This window comes from Podarcis cretensis (genome assembly GCF_951804945.1).
Source record: "Podarcis cretensis genome assembly, chromosome: 5".
NCBI classification, from domain to species: domain Eukaryota; kingdom Metazoa; phylum Chordata; class Lepidosauria; order Squamata; family Lacertidae; genus Podarcis; species Podarcis cretensis.
The window spans coordinates 91,841,950-91,864,257 of NC_137174.1; the positions used below are offsets into that span (position 1 = coordinate 91,841,950).

The 22,308-nt window shown below is 43.6% G+C and overlaps 1 protein-coding gene and 1 long non-coding RNA gene across 8 annotated transcripts in view; one reads left to right on the forward strand and one right to left on the reverse strand.

Moving 5' to 3' along the window:
- Positions 1-22,308, reverse strand: part of PEX5L (peroxisomal biogenesis factor 5 like) — a 192,532-nt gene that overhangs the window by 10,603 nt on the left and 159,621 nt on the right. For all 7 annotated transcript variants that reach the window (XM_079977930.1, XM_079977928.1, XM_079977927.1 and 4 more), the window contains 5 exons: positions 21,335-21,443; positions 14,146-14,241; positions 3,794-3,910; positions 2,794-2,937; positions 291-361 (listed from right to left, as the gene is read on the reverse strand). In XM_079977930.1, coding sequence (XP_079834056.1) covers positions 291-361; positions 2,794-2,937; positions 3,794-3,910; positions 14,146-14,241; positions 21,335-21,443 — 537 coding nt within the window. The remainder of the gene's footprint in view (positions 1-290; positions 362-2,793; positions 2,938-3,793; positions 3,911-14,145; positions 14,242-21,334; positions 21,444-22,308) is intronic.
- Positions 3,920-8,051, forward strand: LOC307217267. Its single transcript, XR_013839507.1, has 2 exons — positions 3,920-4,179; positions 7,476-8,051. It is a non-coding gene; the product is annotated as an uncharacterized lncRNA (long non-coding RNA).

Genomic DNA, 22,308 nt, shown 5'->3' on the forward strand with positions numbered 1-22,308 from the left:
AAGGATACATAAGCCTCTGCGCTGTGTGAGCTTAAATATTAATAATAATTGTTTCTGCACCAAGGTGGCTCAAATTCGGCACACCATGGTTTCACACCGCTGCAAATTAAAGCAAACTTACATATACTTTGCATAATTTGTTTTGATGGGGAGGGGCAAGGACCAGGCATTGTGGTCAGTCTTTAAAGTGTGGCTTCACTGCCTTATGGACTAGAAACTTGACTTCTTCATTACTATTATTTTTAAAAATTATAGCTGAGATTCTCTATGAAGCAATTAACACCATTTACCTTTGGAGTGCAACAATTGCTCCCTGCTCATTTTCATTCTCAGCTTGTGTTGTCCCAAGGTACTGCCAGGCCTGCAACATAAAAATGGTAAGATTACTGCACAGCTGTGTATCGAAAGGACTGCAATACCTCAAGGACTTCCTCTCCCCATATGAGCCACACTGACACTGCAGTCATAACCTGAGGTCCTTCTTTATGTGCTTCCTTCATGAGAGGTCCAGAGGGTGACAACAGTGGTTCCTGATTTGTGGAATGCTCTCTCCAGGGAGGCTTATCTGGCACCTTCATTGCATATATTTAGGGACCAGGTGAAACTGTTTCTCTTTAACCAGGCCTCTGGCTGATTAAGATTCTATGCCCCTTGTTATGTACTGAAGTTCTCACCCTGGGCCAGCAGGGGGATACTGTAGATAGTTTTTACTTAGGTAAATATGCAAATAAGGGATTGAAAGTGACGTTCAGTGATTGGATAGTTACAGAAAGTGGTTACTGTTGCGTTCTAGTGGAGCTCTATATAAGCCAGCTGGCTGAACACTTCAGTCCAGTTCTGTTCTTGCCCGTGAATAAACAAGAGCTGTTTGAAGAATCACTGTGTTGTCTGATATGTTCACCCACAACTTGACACCCCTTTAACTGGGTTTGTGGGAGGAGGGTTATTGGTGTGTGTTTGTTTTCTTATGTATTTTGTGTTCTCATTTTGAATTTTTATGTTGTGAACCACCCTGTGATCTCAGGATGAAGGGTGGTATACAAATTTAATAAAGAATGAATAATAATAATAAAAAGTTGCTTTGCAAGTCATTTTACAAAAGTACAGTCCAGAAAAACCAAAGCAATGCAAGCAAGAGTTGAAAATATAATTTGGGGGATTTTCATTGTGCCTTACAGACATCCATACAGCTAGTGGCCAGGGAACAAATCAGAAATACCTACCGTATTTTTTGCACCATAACACTCACTTTTTCCCTCCTAGAAAGTAAGGGGAAATGTCTGTGCATGTTATGGAGGAAATGCCTACGGGTGGCATGCCTACGGATTTTCCTTCTCTAAAAACTATGTGCGTGTTATGGTCGGGTGCGTGTTATAGAGTGAAAAATACGGTAAGTGTGACATAGGAATTAACAACAACAACAACACAGTGGTTTAATTTCATTATACACAGGTTGTACAATGACAATATAGGTATTATTAGTAGTAGTACCTTGGTTCCCAAATGGCTTAGTTGTTGAACAAATCGGCTCCCGATCACCACAAACCTGGAAGTGTTTTGGTTTGTGAACATTTTTCAGAAGCCGAACGTCCAACGCGGCCTCCGCTTGAGTGCAGGAAATTCCTGCGGCCAATCGGAAGCTGTGTCTTGGTTTTTGAATTGTTTTGGGAGTCAAACGGACTCCCGGAATGGATTAAATTCGAGAACCAAGGTACCACTGTAACAACAACAACAACAACACACCACTTATTGCCCAACTAGGCTTTTAAACTGTTTACAAAGTATAAAAGTAGATACAGAAACATTAAAGTATAAACACTCGTAAGTGAAACTTTTAGTAAAGCAGTCCCCTTAAAACAGCAGAAAATTAAAACAGGAGACTTTGGTTTAGAGCTCAAAGGTGCGTCTTCAAAAGCTGGCAGAATGCCAATGCATATTATTCAAATTTACTAAATTTGTATCCTGCCCTTCATCCAAATATCACAGGGCAGTTCACAACACAAAATACACAATAAACAAAAACAAAACAATAGACAACAGAAGTTAGGCTATCCCTGTCCAGATAGGGGCACAGCTGGGCCACCAGCCAAAACCGATAGAAGGCACTCCATGCCACTGAAGCCCCCTGAGCCGCAAGTGACAGCAAAGGATCCAGGAGTACCCCTAAACTGTGTACCCGCTCCTTCAGAGGGAGTGCAGTGCTAACAAGAGCAGGCAACATCCCATCCAGTCTTATCTGGATTGAGCTTTAGTTTGTTGGCTCTCATCCAGTCTTCCCATGACTCCTGGTCAAATTACGCAGATTACAACATCTGATGCAACCGAATATATATTGCAGGCTTTGTACTGGATGTGAAATGTGGGTTTATCCTTAATTTGTAAACTTACCCCTTTTAATACAATGGTGCACCCCCATCCAGCTTGATAGTACTGGAGACATCATGTCGATCATGATATTAAGCATGACCACTAAAGGCTTTATTTCCATTACAGTGGTACCTCAGGTTAAGTACTTAATTCGTTCCGGAGGTCTGTTCTTAACCTGAAACTGTTCTTAATCTGAAGCACCACTTTAGCTAATGGGGCCTCCCGCTGCCGCCGCACCACTGGAGCACGATTTCTGTTCTCATCCTGAAGCAAAGTTCTTAACCCGAGGTAATATTTCTGGGTTAGTGAAGTCTGTAACCTGAAGCGTATGTAACCTGAAGCATATGTACCCTGAGGTACCACTGTATTAGCAAATAAGTTCAAGCCAACGCATTCCAGTTTCAGAATATTAACCAGAGCGGATACCTCGGAGTCGTGAGGATCTTGGAGAATAGCAGCTTCCAGGTATAAGATGGCCAGGGGCAAGTCGCCCTCCCTCAGCTTCTTGAGGCCTTCCTCAAAAGCGCCAGGCCAGTCTTTGAAGGGGTTCTCTGTATGAAAATAATAGCCCTAGGAGAGAGAATGAATGTGGTGACATTGAGGCACAGTACCTCAAAAGGTGAAAACAGCCTAGGATTAAATTGCTCATTTCCTGCACCAGTGGTTCCCAAACTTCCCAACCCCAGACCACTTGAAAACAGATGAAGGTCTTGGTGGACAACTTAATGATCTTTCTGCCTATTAAAGCAATGGTAATAAATACCTGTGCGAAATGGGGTGCGATTTTTAATTGCATTTTAATTCCTGCTTCCATTTCTAATACAAATAAGAATCAATACAAATATTTAATGCGGTGAATAGGTCATCTCCCATGTTCAAGCACAAATCCACAGACCACATGAATGAACCTCCGTCCTGCCTTTTTTTTGCGGTACATGAGCATAAAAAGTTGATTAAATAATATTATAAAGCCTTCGCCAACTTGGCGAAGCCCTACAGATGTTTGTAAACACAACTCCCATCAGCCCAAACCACAGCAGTTATTTCCAGCAGCAGAACTGGGGAACTTGATGGACTCACTCGTCCTGTTTTCAGTCTTTTTCATGCTCACACTACATACTCTTTGAATAAGGCCCTGCAACTCATCTCCTCATTGTCTTGTGAGTTTACTCACTTTGCCTTACTAAATGCCACAGAGGAGAGAGGCAGCAGGCACCTTGGGACCACTGCCATGTGGCGGGCGGCAACCTGCACCCCTGGCTTGGTGCTTAAAAGCTGCCATGGAAACAAATTAAAAAGGCATTTGCCAAATTATTTCACCCTCCTCTAGTTACTGGCAAGGGCTTTGGCCTAGTCAAGCTTCCATGGTTGCCCCTGGCAACCCAGCGGCCCTACAAGCCTCCTCTCTCCACAACATCAGCGTTACCTTCTCATTAATGGAGACGGCCGCTTGGCCTTGTGCTTCTTGGCTGTCGGAGATCCAGTTTCTGCGAGCCATTTCTTCCCACTCTGCTTGCATCTTATCCCAAAACTCTGTGTCTGACTAGGGAGAGGATAAAACAAAAGGAAAACAGGGAAAGAAAGATTTAAAAGAGGAAGAAAAAAGTGTGTGAGAGAGAGAAAAACATCTTTCAGCTTCACAGCATCTTTTGTTTTCGTTTTTTCTGTTTCCAAAACTGCAAATTCTGAATACCTAATGCCTCCAGCTGATCTTGGTGGATATTCATCCCAGACCACCTGTTTAAAACGGCAAATAAAAATGCAAAGTAATGCTGATGACCACCTGTTGATGAGAGGGCAGAAGTCTTTCAGGTGAGCAGTCAAGGGATGAAGAATTGAACATTACCAAGCCTGAACATTTGCATACACAGTACAGTCACCAATGGATGATTTCCCAATGCATTTTTAAAAAATTATATCTACAGTGCTCATGACAGCACATCTGACTCTCCCCTCCACCCTCATTTTTTCATTGCTGCAGCCTTACAAAATAGAAACAAAACAAGGTCTTGCAGCACCATAAAAAGGAACATACAGCCTATTTTGTTACATGCATAAGTCAATGAAAGTTTATACCATAACAAATTTGTTAATGTAGGCACCACAAGCTATTTTTTTATTTTTCTTCAACAGCAGAGTAACAGAACAACTGCTCTGGAAACCTTTACGAATGAAGTAGGTTGGACAGGGAGAATATGACTGGCCTACTATAACCCAAATAGCTTCATGGCTAAGGGGGGATTTGAACCCAGTCCCAGCCCAAGGCTCTAGCCACTATGCAATGCTGGCTTTCACCTTTTTTCACTCCATGCACCTTAATGAAATGCCACGCTGCAAGCTCTGAGGCTGTGTCTTTGTCGCCTCTAGTTTTGCCTTGCGGTTCAAGCCTGGGATGCATGAATCTGTCAATTTCAGTGTCTCACTTTCCCAGTCTTAAATTCAATTACCCACATTTCCAAATCTGTCTGCACTGTCCTCATGAAAATCCATCAAAGCAAATTTCTCATAACGTGCACATTTTTGTATGCAATTTGGCCAAATATAAAGAAATTTAGCAAATGCTGCTAAATAATATTCCTTAATATAATGTAGGGTTGCCATATGTCTGGACATACTGTAGTCTGAAGCAGTGCCTGGGCAGAAAGCGGCAAAATGTCTAGGAAAATCCGGACGTATGGCAACCCATGTCGGCAGTAGCATTTTTGCTGATTTTTCTTTAAAATAGCTCAAAAACATCAATTTTGCCCAAAAACCTCAACTTTGCCCTCCCCCAAAGCTCTATATAATGCATTTTTGTATGTTCTCTTTGCTAATATTTGCATGCTTATGCACACTTCACTCTGGTATCTTCTTCTTCTTTGGCAATCACTCGTAGCTGAGTAAGATTGACTTCCATAAACACAGTTTTAACAATGAGTCTGTAAGTGACTGTGGAGGCCAATTCTGGATCCACACGTCCTTCCACAGTGGGAAAATTGGTTTCTGGGTGGGAGTTGATCACAGTGTGGATTTGCCAAGTGTGCCTTCCTCTTAGCACGTTTCTCCCTTGCGTCCTGAATTCGAGCGTCTTCAAAGCCCATGACACCTTTGGTAAAGGCTGTTCTCTCTCACCCTAGTATACCCATTCTGGGACACATTACTTGGCTGGAGAACTGCACTGCAAAGGTTGGAGAAATGGGAAGTTTGCAGGATGGCTGCGTATCATTTCGGAAAGTGCAAATTTGACCGTTAAATGTGAACTGAATTGAATTTCTCCTCTCCCCCTTCTCCTTGATTGCTAATGTTCTTGGTGAGTGAGGGTATGCCTGAGTTTCGGGAGTGGGGCAGGGAATGAGAGGGAGTAGAATACCCAGGATTCCTAAGAAGTGGGGAGGGGGAGGAATTGTTGTTGTTTAGTCGTTTAGTCGTGTCCGACTCTTTGTGACCCCATGGACCAGAGCACGTCAGGCACTCCTGTCTTCCACTGCCTCCTGGAGTTTAGTCAAACTCATGCTGGTAGCTTCAAGAACATTGTCCAACCATCTTGTCCTCTGTCGTCCCCTTCTCCTTGTGCCCACAATCTTTCCCAACATCAGAGTCTTTTCCAGGGAGTCTTCTCTTCTCATGAGGTGGCCAAAGTATTGGAGCCTCAGCTTCACAATCTGTCCTTCCAGTGAGCACTCAGGGCTGATTTCCTTCAGAATGGAGAGGTTTGATATTCTTGCAGTCCATGGGACTCTCAAGAGTCTCCTCCAGCACCATAATTCAAAAGCATCAATTCTTCAGTGATCAGCCTTCTTTATGGTCCAGCTCTCACTTCCATACATCACTACTGGGAAAACCATAACTTTTACAACAAACTTTTACTTTGTTGGCAAGGTGATGTCTCTGTTGCTACTAAAATTCAGCTAAGTTGCTAGACTTAAGTAACTTGGACTTTGCAACACCTAAGAAATATCTTGAATCTAGAGGTAATTTAGCTCCGAACGCTACCAAACCGTAAAGGCAGGGCAGGCTTTGTCCGCTTGCTAGCAAACATGATTTGGTTTGAATTCACAGTCTGACAGTCCCCCCAGGGGCTTATCAAAGAGCAGTTTTTATAAAACCGGACTATGCTCTCTGCACTTCCTCCTTAATAAAGTCCAAGCAATATAGTTTTATGTGGGCACTTTGGGGAACAACGTGAGGTTATTGTGTCTGTTGTCTGCTTAGCTCTGCTTCTCCTGGATGCAAAATGAAAAAGGCAAATCATAAACAGGATTGTCTTAAATCACCAGCCAGAGCCTCAGGAATAATTCATCAGCATTGTGGGTACTTAGAATTATAACTGCTTGCTAATTAAAGTTTGGCAATCGCAACAACCAGCATCCACAACACAAACACTTTGCTGGTTCAGCTAACATCCAGATTCCCTTAAAGATTCATCATGCTACATTTTCAGTCTGGGAGGGATGTTTTCACTTTGCTTTTGCTCTGGTTATTAGTGCAGCTGAGGGCACATTAATTCCATGTGGATTAATTCAATGGCTTATTTTAAAATGTAATCTGAGGTGCTTCCTTCCCTCCCCAGCCTTGATCTTGATGGGATTTGGTCCGCATGCTGCAATTAGTGGTGGAAAAAAGCTGCTCGGAATTTTTGGAGCAAAAGGGTTGTTTCAAATGTGCTTTAAAAGGCATAGTGTGCATGCAGCCTTAGAGAGTTTAAAAATGCACACAACGTAATATGATAAGATGCAAGGAGATATTATACTGTGTATCTCAGCCTTGTCCAGCCTCATGTTTTCCAGAAGTTCTGGACTAAAACTAAAGTGGGCTGGGGCAAATGGAAATTATAGTCCAAAACATCTGAATAGCACCAGGTTGCTGAAGGCTGGGATACTTTGTAAACATAAAATAATATGTTAACATAGACAAGGATCTCTAGTTTTTCTTGACTGTCGGGACAGAGCCTTTAGAGTTATGAACAATCAATAACCTGGTTTCTTTTCACATGGCATGTGAAACTTTCAGTTCTAGCTAGCTTTGCAAGAGCCATCTTAAAGTCCAGACTTGGCAAGGCAAATTCATTTAGATCTGCATATCCCCGTCGCGCCTATGCTAATTCACTGGCCACTTTGATTTAATTTCAGGGATATTCCATCCAAGCTGCACCACTAGAGCTGGATTCCGCTTCTCTTCTTTGATCCAGGAATAAACAGCCAGCTGAAACAACTCCTCCGCAGAAGGGCAACTGGTCCGAGGTCTCTATAATTAATGTTTCTTCTCACACACTGGAGTTGGGTTTCTTTAGCCAAAAGACCTATATCTTGCAGGCAGCATCTGTTCTCCATGATGCAGGATTTGCTGTAGCTTAGCCTGCATTTTGCTGACAACAAAAATTAACTGTTACAGAGAATTCCGTGAAATGAGAGTGCAGGGAAAGCTGCCCCCTTCTGAAAGCATCCTCCTCTGCATGCAAATTTACAAATAAATCTGGGGCAGGAGGAGTGCAGCAGACCATTCTCCATTCATGAAAACATACAGCAGTTGGTTAAAAAAAAAAAAGAACCTCAAAGATCCTACGTGAGTAATATGCCGTAGAACCTATGTACCCAAAGAAAGATGGAGAGCTGTTTTTCAGTTCATCTCTGCTCCTTGACTTGTGCATGGAATAGAACTGCTGAAATTAGAAAGAGCATGTTCAAATAAATCCATTATCCTCTTGACCTTGTGATGTATGTAGCCTTTGAAGGCGGTGAGTTGCCTGGATCACGTCCAATTAATCTCGAGCTTTGCTAATATATTGACTACTAGCTGCTTTGCATTTAGCATTGCTTGGGAAATTTAAGGAACAAAAAACACCCCCAGCACAGTCTTGAAATCTGTGGTTAAAATCAATGCCGTTTGGAAAAGTTCAATCTATCACCTTGATTCAAAATGGTGTCCAGCTGTATCCAAACATGGATGCAAATCTACTCCTTGATTTCAGGAACAATCATGCAAAATTTGGTTAAAATCAGTTGCCTCTGGTATAACCCAAGATGTATGTTACACTTGGACACAGGCTAACCTGTTTAAGTCTACATAACACCGCATGCACTCAATCTTAAAACATTTATAAACTGCAGGCAGAGCTTTTCCACCACACACAGCAATATATTTTCTCTTCCTCAACCCCTGCTTTTTTTGCTCAACAGTCAGACTGGATAAAGGTTTTGGTGCACTTGAAAGCTTGCACACTACTTTGTGACATTTTCCTCGGTTTTAATAAATGGATTATCATACTGCTGCTTTTGGATTTTTCTTTTCTTTTCAAATGGATCAGGGCAGCTACCCACAATTTTTATCTGGATTATGTCTGTTTCACAGAATCAGCATTCAAAGAAGCAAAGAATTTCTGGTTCAGCTGCTACCACAAGTCGTCCAACAGATCATCACAGTACACATGGCTTGCTTCTCTAGGTTGGTTTTGTTGGGATACTGCCAGGGAGACAGAAGCCATCATGCCCCCATACTGTCTCCGGACATCCAACGACCTCCCGTAGAAACGCAGTATCAATCAATTAGCGACATGAGCTCCAGAAATAGCTTGCCACATTCCAGAGCTGATGCACACTCTATCAGCAGATAATACACAGCGAAAGATGCACGCAGGAGAGCATTATTTACAACTTTATTCAGCGTTGGTCAGAACAAAGAAAACATGACTGCCTGCTTCAATGTCTCAGGCACAGAGAGAGAAACGAAAGCAAAGACACAACAGAAACATCCTGTGAACAGGAAATACACAGGCTGTGACACAAACATCCTGCTCCCTTTTAAGGTGGAACGGAAATATCCTAACAGGTTTGTGTTCCAACTGCTCTTGCTTCAAATATTTGTAGTGTGGCAAATGACTGGGATAGGATGGTCAAAAAAACCATGGTTAAGGAAGAGTGTTGGACTCATGTGTAAAGCCAAGCCATAGCTAAAGCAAACCAAAGTTCACAAGTCAACAAACCATAGCTGCAGACTGTGGTTCATTAGCAGTAAAAACAACAACACATAGCTAAGCTGCTGAGTAGGGATCACACATAACACTAAGCCAAGGTTTAATCAGCCACGGTTTATTGTCATATGCAAACCAGGCCAGTGTTTCTGTGTGTTGGGGGTGGTAGGACAAAGGGTACATGCCTCCCCATCTTAATTCGAGTGAAGGTGCTGAGACATGCCCTCCAACATCCAGCAGAGGAAAATCTTTCGGGGAGACGCTCCCACGTGAGTCATGTGACTCACATGAAAGCATGGTCCCCCAAAACACATGTCTTTGGGGGGCTACATTCTCAACAGAGCCAGGTGACTCATGTTGAGTGCACTTCCCCCACAAAATGAGTGTCTTCTGAGGCCACCCTCTTGCAAGAGCCAAAATGAGACATTCTGGGATTTAATCAGAAGCACAAGTGGCCTCTGTAATTCTGGGGTGTCCTGCTCAAATCAGGACAGTTGACGAGTGTGTTGAGATGGCATGAGGATATAATCTAAGTAGGCCTAATCATCAGAAAACAATCAAATCATAGCCTTATTGCCCTTTCAGTCACACTGCAGTGGCAATTCAATACAGCTGATCTTCTTTTCATTTTACACCCCAGTTTTAAGTAAGCTGTATTTTAATTACATTCCAATCTAATAGCTGCTTCGCTCCCACCCCCCACCCACCCCTGGCCATAATATGAATATGTTTTAATTATCTCTCTAGGTGAAATGTTTTAGAGAAAGGATGCTATTAAAAAGAGTCTCTTTACTTTGTGCAGAATGTTTCATAATTGAAAAGCATAGCTGCCAGCATTAGGCATATTTGAAGCCTGAGTTTTATTCAAAAGAAAAATAAAGTCTCCTCCCCATTCCCTGCTAAATAGCCAGAAAACCCACAAAAATCACATGATCTGTACTAGAAAACAAATTGTGGGTTTAAGGAATAATAATAAAAAAAGACTTAGCATCTATATAGCACATTTCAAATGTTCAAAGCACTTTGCAGGAGTGGCTTCAATAACACCTTATTATTTTATTTATCATTCATAAAGCGCCATTACTCTGCATTAGTCTACTAGGAGCTGGCAGTGTAAATAATGCTTAACACGGCCCTGAAACACAGGCAATGTATAAATGTCACTAGTAATAGGGCTGATCTGGATTGGGTTTGGATCTGCCCACCAAAATTGGAGGTGTGTGTATCAGTTCCACCCCCCTAAATGTCAGCTTCCCAGGGGAAAAAAAGAACTCTGCAGCCTCCAAAGTGAAGCCCAGCAGATCCACAGTGCCTCAAGGTCCTATTGTGTTCCCAAAGACACTGTTGGGAACATAATGAGGTCTAGATGCTTTCACTTCTTCTCCCTGCCAGCTGTGCCACTTGGATGATTCAATAAGGACTAACACAAGGCAGTGCACAAGGTCCAGCATGCAATTCAATATTTGTTGGGAATGTTATGTACTGAAGTTCTCACCCTGGGCCAGCAGGGGGATACTGTAGATAGTTCAGGTCCACATATGCAAATAAGGGATCGAAAGTGACGTTCAGTGATTGGATAGCTACAGAAAATGGTTACTGTTGCGTTCTAGTGGAGCTCTATATAAGCAGGCTGGCTGAACCATTCAGTTCAGTTCTGTTCTGGCCTGTGAATAAACAAGAGCTGTTTGAAGAATCGCTGTGTCGTCTGATATGTTCACCCACAATTTAGCAGGGAATATCAAAGAGCCATTGTACACAGAAAGCTAGCATGCCAGGGAGAAGGCTATGCAGACCACCTTTCCTGAAAAGCTACTTTTCCAAAGGCATTGTGGGTACTTCAATCATGTGACACCCAGTGACAGGCAGCAGAGCCAGACCAGAGTCAGGTGATGCAGTCCCTCAGAATTCCACTCAACAAATTTGAGGGTTTCCTAACAACACACACCCAACAACAGAAACTGAAGTGTAACAACTGATTTCTGAGTAAATGAATTTCAAGAAAAGCTGTGCATCTACTACTGTGTTTAAGCCTGTGGCATCTTTATGTTTAAGTAATAATAATAATAATAATAATAATAATAATAATAATCTATTATTTATACCCCGCCCATCTGGCTGGGTTTCCCCAGCCACTCTGGGCAGCTTCCAACAGAATATTAAAATACAATAGTCTATTAAACATTAAAAGTTTCCCTAAACAGAGCTGCCTTCAGATGTCTTCTAAAAGTCTGGTAGTTGTTTTTCTCTTTGACATCTGGTGGGAGGGCCTTCCACAGGACGGGTGCCACTACCGAGAAGGCCCTCTGCCTGGTTCCCTGTAACTTGGCTTCTCGCAGTGAGGGAACCGTCAGAAGGCCCTCGGTGCTGGACCTCAGCGTCCGGGCAGAACGATGGGGGTGGAGATGCTCCTTCAGGTATACTGGACCGGGGCTGTTTAGGGCTTTAAAGGTCAGCACCAACACTTTGAATTGTGCTTGGAAACATACTGGGAGTTAACTTATAAGTTAACTTCTACCTGAAAGAACGCATCTCTTCACCCAACCTTGTTTCAACCAACTCTCTATCTTTTTTGTAAATTTTGTAAATCTTTTTGATCAACTCCTTCCCTAGATACTCCAAACTGATGTTTCCCTCACATAAGACAAGGCAAGATAGCCTGTGGTAAATTGTAGAAATCCATTTAATTGTCGTACCGCGCAGTGGGTCTGCTATATTTAATTGGGGGCAGTTAGCGGGGTCAGTCTGCTACATATCCCATGCCCACTTGCATTCTAAAGTGGTACAGTCCTTGAAGTGCTGTCACAAACAGTTCTGAATATGGAAACAGCTGCCCAAGGCCTGTGCGAATTGCTGAGAGTTTTAGTCTTAGTCAATGCTCCGACTTAACTGCCTAGGTTTTGCCTTATGCTTTTCTGAAAATGTCTCCCTAGGCACAGTCCAGATCTCTTAGTGGCCAGGCCCAGCCTTTTTGCATTGAACAGGGACATTATCCTGATCCCACGTAGGTCCCTGAAAATAGTACAGTAAAAATTCATCCCGAGCCACATATAAGCTGCTAAATCATTTCACATTGTGCTAAAAGAAAGCCTAGCTTTGGAGTATCAGGGATGCTGTCAATCAAGGGGAATGTGAATAGAATGGCAAAGATCTTGGAGGAAAGGCTGAAGGCAGATTGGCAGAAGAAGATCGGGAAAACAGAGCCACAACACCATCTCTCAGTCTTTTGGAATCAAGCTGGAGATAAACAAGCAAATGCAATTGCATAAAAATGAGAGAACAGCAGTTCTTCCTCACCTAGATTTGCAGCCGTTGGTTGGGATAAATGGTTTTACTGCATGCTGCTAATACAAGAGACTTCTGGCTGAGCTCCTGAGACCACATACAGAATAAACTTATCTTTCAAGGCTCCTTCCCAAATTCAATTTCAAGGGAGGATTTGGAGCAGATCTGTAGTCTGACATTGGTTGTCAGGACCGATATTTTTTGTGCTGGGGTGTGTGTGCATGGGGTAGGGCACCCTTTGTAAATGCGAAACAAAAGAATGTGAGATCCAAATATCCCAACACAGCAAGGGAAACCTGTGTGTATAACCAGGGTCCGAATTGCACAGCTGATTTGAGTGTCTCTCTATTTGCATCAACCTTGTGATCCTCACCAGGGACTCACACTGACCTGGCTGGGTGCATGTTTCAATGGATGTGTGTGTGTGTGTGTGTGTGTGTGTGTGTGTGTGTGTGTGTAAGGTTTGTTCCCCCTCTTCTCTCTTGCTTGTGTAATTCTCGTTGCCCATTCTCTCTGGGCACTTCCAGACGGTTGATATTTTCGAGTGGGATTTAATCGCATACTGACAAAGAGAGGTTACACAATTATAGTTGATTTGGTTCTCTTGCACAACCAACTCTCCCCACCTCCCCAGCTTACAAAAAAAGCAGACTTTGTAATAAGGAAAGTGAAGGAGGAACATATTGGAAATGGGGGTGACAATTGCTCCATGTGAGGTTTGAGGTTTTGTACAATCCAGCAGTATATAAACTTTATGAAATGAACAAATACACTTTAAAGATCAAATAACTTCTCACAAACAAATCAGAATGAATGCTCACTAAACAGCTAACATTGCCTAAAAGGTATAATAATAATAATAATAATAATAATAATAATAATATATTATTTATACCCCGCCCATCTGGCTGAGTTTCCCCAGCCACTCTGGGTGGCTCCCAATCAAGTATTAAAAACAATACAGCATTAAATATTAAAAACTTCCCTGAACAGGGCTGCCTTCAGATGTCTTTTAAAAATAGGATAGCTACTTATTTCCTTCACTTCCTTCACAATATGTGAAGGAAGCAAGTTTGTTGTGCAAAAGCTCCACCCAAACTTTAATTGTGCAACCCGAACTTTGTAAAATGTGATGGGATCCCAAAGAAAAATTACAATGGTCTGAAACCACCCTTCTACTGATTGGGGGGTCTGGCAACCTGCTGTGAGAAATACCTGAAATTAGGTCTTTTGCTCACCTAGTTACACATATGTTTTTTGAATATTTACCCCAGACTCAGATGAATGGCTAGCAAGAACACTCCTGTGCTTTAAACTGTTTATGCTAGAAGCTCCCCTTTGGTAGCACTCCTAAGCGCATCTACTTGAAACCATGTCACAGAGAAACATGCTGAGGATCACGCCATTATTTTTCCAATGGAAACACAATCACTTTAGCTCCATTTAGCTCAAATTGCCCAATGCCAGGTTGTGCTTTTGTTGCATTAAACAAAAGGCTGCTTTGCTAGATCGACTTCAGGTGGGACATTTTCCAAGACGTCAAACAATACCTCAACAGCTGCTTTCGCTCTTTCAAATTCCTCCTCCATAGAATGATTTCGTGAGAGGAGGGCACCTCCCCAACGTTGCTCTTTGGTTGATCGTGCCTAAAAGAAAAAGTAAAATAAAACGCAGTCAGCACAGAACATTATTTGCTGAGAATCAACGTCGTGCATTAAGAGCCAGCACAGCCAGACGTATATCCATAACGTATATTTAATGCAAATGGCTTCTCCCACAAAAAAACCTCTGGGAACTGGAGTTTACCCCTGACATCTGGATTGTTCCGCAGTCCTGCCTCCTGCTTTGTCCTCTAGTGTATTATTTATTTAAGCAACTTTTTAAACAAAACCGTTCTCTATGCAGTGCACATAAAACTGTAGTTCTGACTGTTAGAATTCCTGCTCCATGATTGCAGTCATGGGATTGTTGTCTTTCACATGACAGTGTATGTTTTGACTCCACAGAGTGGGAAGTGACGGAGACAGGATATTTGTGTTACTGTGTTCCGTGAAGTGGGACTATTGTGCTTTGTCTTTTCCTCTTTGCTGTCTGATGCTAGAGAGAGAGGGAGCCATGCTGCAGTGCTCCGTGTGTGTTTATATGTAAATAAAGTAGATTAGCCAAAATGCTGAGTTGTTGAGGTCTGTCACGTGCAAGTTGCACAAGCTCTGCGGATCCCTAAGTGTGCCGGTGTTGGTTGGCATCGGTCGCTGTGACGTTCGGGCTGAAGAAAGCTTATGAAGCTCCCGAACGATCCACCAGGAGGGAAGGAACATGCCAGTCGGGCATGTGTCTCTGCCAGGGTCCTACTCGAGTGTAGGCTGAACTGACACTGACATGTCCAAAGGCTTCTGGTCCCTGGCTCACCTCAGCTGCCCATGGCCCAACCCTGAAATTGTGAGAGAAGATTGTGAGTAGGTAATTAGCCCAGAAGGAAAACCTTCAGCTCTGTGTGGCTACTCTTTTGCTCCTGATCATAGGCTTATGTCATGGACTGGCTGGAGAGGAGCAGTGGGAGGTACCAGCTGGAGAACCTCCAGGGGAGGAAGGCTCAGAGCCAGGGGGTTGGTGGTGGGATGGCGATATGTGGTCAGAGGGAGAAGAGGGAGCAGACTGTGAGAAGGAGATGTCGGAAGCTGAAGAGGCAGCTGGGTTTAGTGAACAAGTTGAAGCTGGGACAGAGAGCACTCCAGAACCTAGAGGCAGAAGAGGAGGGGAGTCAGGAGACTAAGACAAACTGCTGAAGAATCCAAGGAATCTCCCCCCCCTGCTGTGACCAGCTCCCCTTCCCCCTGGTCTCCCAAGACACACAGAGAAATGAAAGGAGCAGAGGAGAGATTGGTTGCACACAGACACAGTCTCCAATTGCTTGGAAAAACCCCTGGAAAGGAGGGGACTTAGCAGCTGTGGGAAGAACCTTCAGTCCTCACAACTGCCACACTGGGAAGAGCTGCTGAGATCACTAAGCCTGCACTGTTTTGGTTTCTTTGAATAAAGAGTTAACTTCGCTGACGCCGGCGATTTTCAATTGCTGATCTTCACTTGACGCCATTTCCTGAGAGCTCCTTTCAGACAAAAAAGTCAACAAACCCTCAGCAGAGGGGAACATGCATGATGTCATTCAGCCCTCAATATTCAACAGAAGCCCATTGATATTTAAAGACTGTCTACTGCAGCTGCTATCCTGTCTGCTGCAGTTGTCACCCCATAACAAAATCTAGAAGAGTTTCAGCAACCTGCTGCTCTCCAGATATTTTGTGCTACAACTGTCATCAGCCCCAGCTAGCGTGGCCATGCACTTGTTCAATTCTTACCAGTCAAATAATCCTTTCAAAAAATGACAAAACCAACCGATGTAGATGTTTGGAAGTGCTTGGAATAAATTTGTTCACTTAAATGAAGTTTAAATGCATTGAACTAAAGGTGCATTAGGTTTACTCTGGGGTAGAACTTTGAACAATTTCAAGTTTATCTGCTCCACCCTGTAGGAGGCCTGGTCTCTTAGCTTTCAGTAAATAAAGAAAAGTAAGACAACTGGACTCCTATAAGTTATAAAGCAAAACATAGTGAAGTGTTCCAAGGTTTATTAGGCAGATCCAGAGGTGCTGCTGTTGCTAAGGGTACTTAACCACTTAGTCATTATTGCTAAGCAATCAGAAGGAAGGGATAGGAGGAATTTCCTGTATCTTCCCTGCAATTGAAAAGTATACAAATAGGAACTAATTGAATGATGCCTTGTGCCTTTAACAGTTGTGTGCCTGGCACAAATTAAGCAATGTTTTCTAGTATGGAAATACTAGAATCATAGCTTCACTTGCTGAAATTATGTCCGGCAGAGATCATGTTCCTTGTGTGTGGTCCCTGATTTAGTTGTTGACCCTATACTTCAGCCCAGCAGCTGGTAACACTCAGAATACCAAACTAAAACTTTTCTGCTGATTAATTATTTTATGAATTAAAAAGTTCACTTGGGTGAACTTGAACTAGTTCATTTTTGGTACAGGATGAACTTGAACTGGTTCATCTTAACGTGCCAAGCACCTGAGCTTGCTTGATGGAGCAAAGTTTTTTGCGTTTGCTTTCCATTTTGCCTAAACAGGAGTGATTTGTCATTTCTCTGCTATTCTTGGCTGCTTCCTTTGTTCAGCTTCCTTCCCAGTATTCTCCCCATGGGGAAAGTACAATGCAAGTTTATAAGCACCCTTTCATGAAAAAACTTCTGAATTCATGATCACAGTGAAAAGAAACATCCTCTTTCACTGGGAGGAAAAATAGTGCAATGACCTAAAAAGCCTCGATTCTGCTAAGCTCCTGACCCCACACTTGTCTGAGGTTAAACTCATTAGCCAGATGCCTGCCCAACAGCAGATCACAACAGCTTCCACTTACATAATTATGCATTATTATTATTGTTATCTTTGGGGGTTATTCAATTGCAATGAGCTGTTTTCATGCTGGCTATAATTTCTGTTGCATTAAAATGAGTCCAGACTGATTTTGGGAGGAGGTGGGGGCGGTAAGAGGTGTCCATCAACCTTGCACTGAACAGTACTGGAAAAGGAAGTGGTCAGAGGATGTTAAGGTTACCAACGTACATGCAATGCAATCCCCACTAGGATCACTTTAAATTCCAGTACTATATGTGTCTACCCAGATGTAAGCCCATTGAGCTCAGGGGGAATTACTCCCAGGTAAGCATGTCTGAAATTATAGTCTCAGAGTAAAATGGCTTTGCAGCATGAACGTATAAGCAAAGCATACAGTGTGCTGAGCAGGTTATCTAAGATCCACAATCTAAAAGCCGAGGACAGCTGGTGTTTGCATGGTTTTGGTTCTCCCGCGGAACATAGAATTGGCAGAGAATTAAGCCCAGTACTGTGATCAGGCACGACACTGACACCTTTCTTTTACAAAATGATGGCATGAGCTCTCTTTATGCATGCCCATCACATTTGGCCAGTCTGCTCCTCGCCACTGCACAGGTTAAATATGGGTAACCTTCACACAGGGCATTGGAGAGGAACGAGACAGTTGGTGCAGTGTAAAAACTAAAAGACAGAGCTACAAATTAGGAAGTCTCTGGTTCATATCTTGTCTCTGCCCTGACCTCATTAGGTGGCCATAGACAAGCCAATCTCTTTCAGCTTCAGTCATCCCCCCATCCACCGCACAGCATGGGAGATAATATATAGAACAGTTAAGTATTATTGAGAGGAGCATTGATGATGGCCATGTGTTCTGTGTCAGACTTAGGGCTTTTATGGAAAGAGGAGGGGAAAGAGCTTCACTGAGCTCTATGGGACTTCCCACAGGTCGGATGATGGGTCATGTCTTTGTAAATGATAAAGGACAAATCAGTAGTTGAGTACATGGTGGGGCAGAGCTGTGAAGCTACCTTCTTGACACCAGAATTGTTGCTTACCTGGATGGGCCAGTGGCAGGGCAGAGGGGCCAATAAGTAAAGGTTATGTGAGTGCATCAGTGGGAACAATCTGGTGCTCCCGTTGGAGCACTTATGGGGCCCAGACCTTACTACTATCTGTCCCTTCCTGGTGATGTTGGTCTCAGGAGAGCAGGTATGTAGCTCCACCACAACACTACATGCCATTACTACGGAAACAAATGCCACCGCAATTATTTCTATGCTTAAAAGACAGAATGGGAGGATGACATGCTTGGATTTCCTTGTTCCCGTAATCTAAGCAAGATGTGGAATCTCTGAGCATTGTGAAGAATGAATGGCATTCCAAGGAACCACACATGCGGAATTATGGAATTTTTGACAAGATGAACTCTAGCACTTAGCTCAGCTTCCCCCAACCACCCATGCTGGCTGGGGCTGATGGGAATTGTAGTCCAAAGTAGATGGGGGCACCATGTTGAGGAAGTCTGGATTAGGTAGATGACAGACGCATGAGCTTGGAGACCGTAGTTATATATGAAGGGGATGATTTGCTTTGTGCATGCAGACGAACAATCTGAGAAACAGAGACCCTGAGGGCATCATTTAAAGTGTTTCTAAGCAGCCAAGATGTCAGAGAATCTTTTCAGTTACGCAACGGAAGCTGCAAAGTTCAAATCTGTCACAGCAACACCATATTGTGGGTGCCAGATATAGCAGGCCCTGTCTCACTCCAAAGGAAAAGGCTGCAATTCCCTTCACGGTTGGGCAGTTTAAATCCCACAGAGATAAATAGCATTTAACCAGCATGGACAGCATTACAGCCTGGCAGCTCGACCCTTTGCATGTGGACCCAGCAGTAAATCCCACAGAGTTCAATGGGGCTTACTTCCGAGGTACAACCTTACTAAGTCACAACTAGGGCTGGCATCTGATAAGCAATACTTGGATTAAAATCCTTTTGATAATAATCTACCTGCTGTTAATATTAATTTCAACCTTTGTGGCATTTTAAACTGTTAAGATTAATAAAAATGCTCAAGATTCAATACGAGGGCCTTTTGAAGATTTGAAAAAGGAAGCACGGTAGGTGTTAAAAGATGGTCAAATTGCCTAACAAACTAGATGTGTAGCATGTAGTCTGTTTTTGTCTTTACACTGGGATTTTGGTGCCTGGGGAGGTGAGGTTTAGTTCCCCACTCCCTAAGGGGGAATAGTTCCCCCCACTCCATGGCTAAGGGGCGGGGTAGGCGGGGTAGTTTCAGTTTCTATCAGTTCCTAATTTTTTTCCATTCTTACATTGAATTTGCCACATTTCTGCATCCATTCTGTGCTAGTGACAAGAGAAGGCTACATTCCCCTTAAATAAACAACCCGTTCCCTGAAATTAGAGAAAGCTCCCCTCTGGGTGTCTCAACAGATTTTCTACCTGCCGATCTGAATATGCGAATTTTTCAAAAGAGCATATGGAATGCCTTTCTGTGAGTCATGTACGGATACAAAAAGGAGGAAAGGCCTGGAATTATCCAGGAACTATCCCAGGAACTATTCACTTGGAACTATCCCAGAATGCTTTTGTTGTGCAACCTCACAAGGTTGTTGTAAGGGGGGGAAAAGGGAGGGTGAAGAACCGCATATACCATTGTGAGCTCTTTGGAGAAGGTGGGATATGAATGCATTATATATATATATATATATATATATATAGAGAGAGAGAGAGAGAGAGTGTGTAGAAGTCCACTCCACTCCTCTGTGTGGTGGCACAGCTGATCACCCAGGTTCGTCTGTGCTGCCCTTGACCATGCTGTGCTGTGACCATCAGGTGCTTGGACCTGTATGACAAACAGGCTGAATTTTAGTTCTATTAAAAGCAATAAAATCCCACCACATTCCTTAAAATGAATTTAAGTACCGGACGTTAAAAAGCTCACCACTTAGGAAATGGGCCAATGTTTTGGTTACGCGGTCTTTTTTATTTTTACTGCAGTCAATCTTCCAGCACATCTGCAAGAGCTGAGCTGCAGTCACTCTGATTTATGCCCATAAGAGTATTTATGGCAAGGAAGTGTTGTGTCAAAAAATCTCATGTTTTTCCAACAGCCAACTGGTGGTGATCTCTCCCCCCCCCCACTTGCAATTGACTTTCCAGAGCCTTATGTGAAGTAGCACACAAATGATAGAAGCAACAACAAACAGGCAAATCCTGGTCATCTGTAGGATTCATGTCACGGAGAGATGGTCCTAAGTATTCTCCTTCTAACATAAAAGGTAAAGAACCCCTGACAGCTAAGTCCAGTCACGAACGACTCTAGGATTGCGGCGCTCATCTCGCTTTACTGGCCGAGGGAGCCAACGTTTGTCCACAGACAGTTTTTCCGGGTCATGTGACCAGCATGACTAAGCCACTTCTGGCAAAACCAGAGCAGCGTACAGAAACGCTGTTTACCTTCCCGCCGGAGTGGTACCTATTTATCTACTTGTACTTTCAAACTGCTAGGTTGGCAGGAGCTGGGACCGAGCAAAGGGCGCTCACCCCATCGCGGGGATTCGAACCGCCGACCTTCTGATTGGCAAGCCCAAGGCTCACTGGTTTACATAGTGGGTGGCTAAACCCTGTCCCAAATATCTGATCTCATCTCCCATGGTTTTGGTGGCAGTAGCAATGAGAATAAAAATTAAAGTAGGCACTCGGGTGGGCAGAAAGAGGATGCAAATCCCTTTGCTCCCCAGTCATCAGACTGATCATTTGATGTCTGGAAGGGCGGATTAATCCCCTCTTCTGCTTATCTGTGCCAATCAGCTGAGGGTGTGCCTGCTTGCCTGACAGCGCACAGATCCCGTATGTGTATTGTATATATTCATGTATGCATATGAGAGTATTCTGAGGGGAGGGAGGGTGGCCACACACACTGCTGACATGTTTGCCCAGAAGAGTTGTTCAGGGGTTGTCGACAGGCCAAAGAACATTTCACCACCCGCAACGCTAATGTTTGCCCCAACACACTTTCTCCCTCTGAATTCCTATAAATCCCCAGAAATTAAAATGATTATTGATACAACGTACCTTTTACTAATGGTCAACTAACTAAGCATGGATGTTATTATACATCGCTTAGAGCAGAGAAAAGGCAGAGGGAGTGATGTGCTGAAATCCATTCTTCCGCCCAAGAAATAAATTTAGCTGCTTTTCTCCCGTTGGGGCTGATAGGAGTTGTAGTCCAAAGCAGCTGGAGGACACCAGCTGGGAAAAGCCTTCCTTGAACACAGAACTTGTCCAAATGACGCTGACCTCTTACCTTTGGTGCAAGTGCAGGAGCAGGCGCTAATTCTATATCCGAGGCTGAGTCAGATTCCAGTGCAGTCTTGACAGTGGCCAGCTCTGACTGGGACCTGTTCTCTGCAGACCTAAGGGAGGGAAAGGATTTGTAGATCCCGTCACTGCAACAATGGCAGAGCAGATGCATTCGGGACAAAAGCACACAGAGTTTTCCCTACATCATAGGATGCATGCTTCATGATCCTAAAGGACCCCTGACCATTAGGTCCAGTCATGGCTGACTCTGGGGTTGCGGCGCTCATCTCGCTTTATTGGCCAAGGGAGCCAGCATACAGCTTCCAGGTCATGTGGCCAGCATGACTAAGCTGCTTCTTGCGAACCAGAGCAGCACACAGAAACGCCATTTACCTTCCCGCCGGAGCGGTACCTATTTATCTACTTGCACTTTGAGGTGCTTTCGAACTGCTAGGTTGTCTGGAGCAGGGACCAAGCAACGGGAGCCCACCCCGTTGCAGGGATTCGAACCGCCGACCTTCAGATCGGCAAGTCCTAGGCTCTGTGGTTTAACCCATAGCGCCACCCGCGTCCTAGGTATGTGGAAAACAGTGAATAGAGGAAGAAAGGCCAGTGATATGATTGCTTTTGGCACAACTCGTTATAATTCCCAGGCTTGTGGCAAGAGAAAAATGGTTCTGTCGTTGCAGGTGTTGTAGAAGTTGTAGCGAGGAGCAACAGTAGTGTTTCTGTGAAAGTGAGCAAAGTCAGTAGCAAAGGTGGGTTTTTTGTTTTGTTTTAAGAAAAGCTTTCTGAGGTTGCTTCCACATCATATGCTTAAAGCAATCTTTCATCAGTTTAAGAGTCATGGCTTTCCCCAAAGAACCCTAGAAACTATAGTTTGTTAAGGCTGCTGAGAGTTGCTGTTGTTGTTTAGTCGTTTAGCCATGTCCAACTCTTCGTGACCCCATGGACCAGAGCATGCCAGGCACTCCTGTC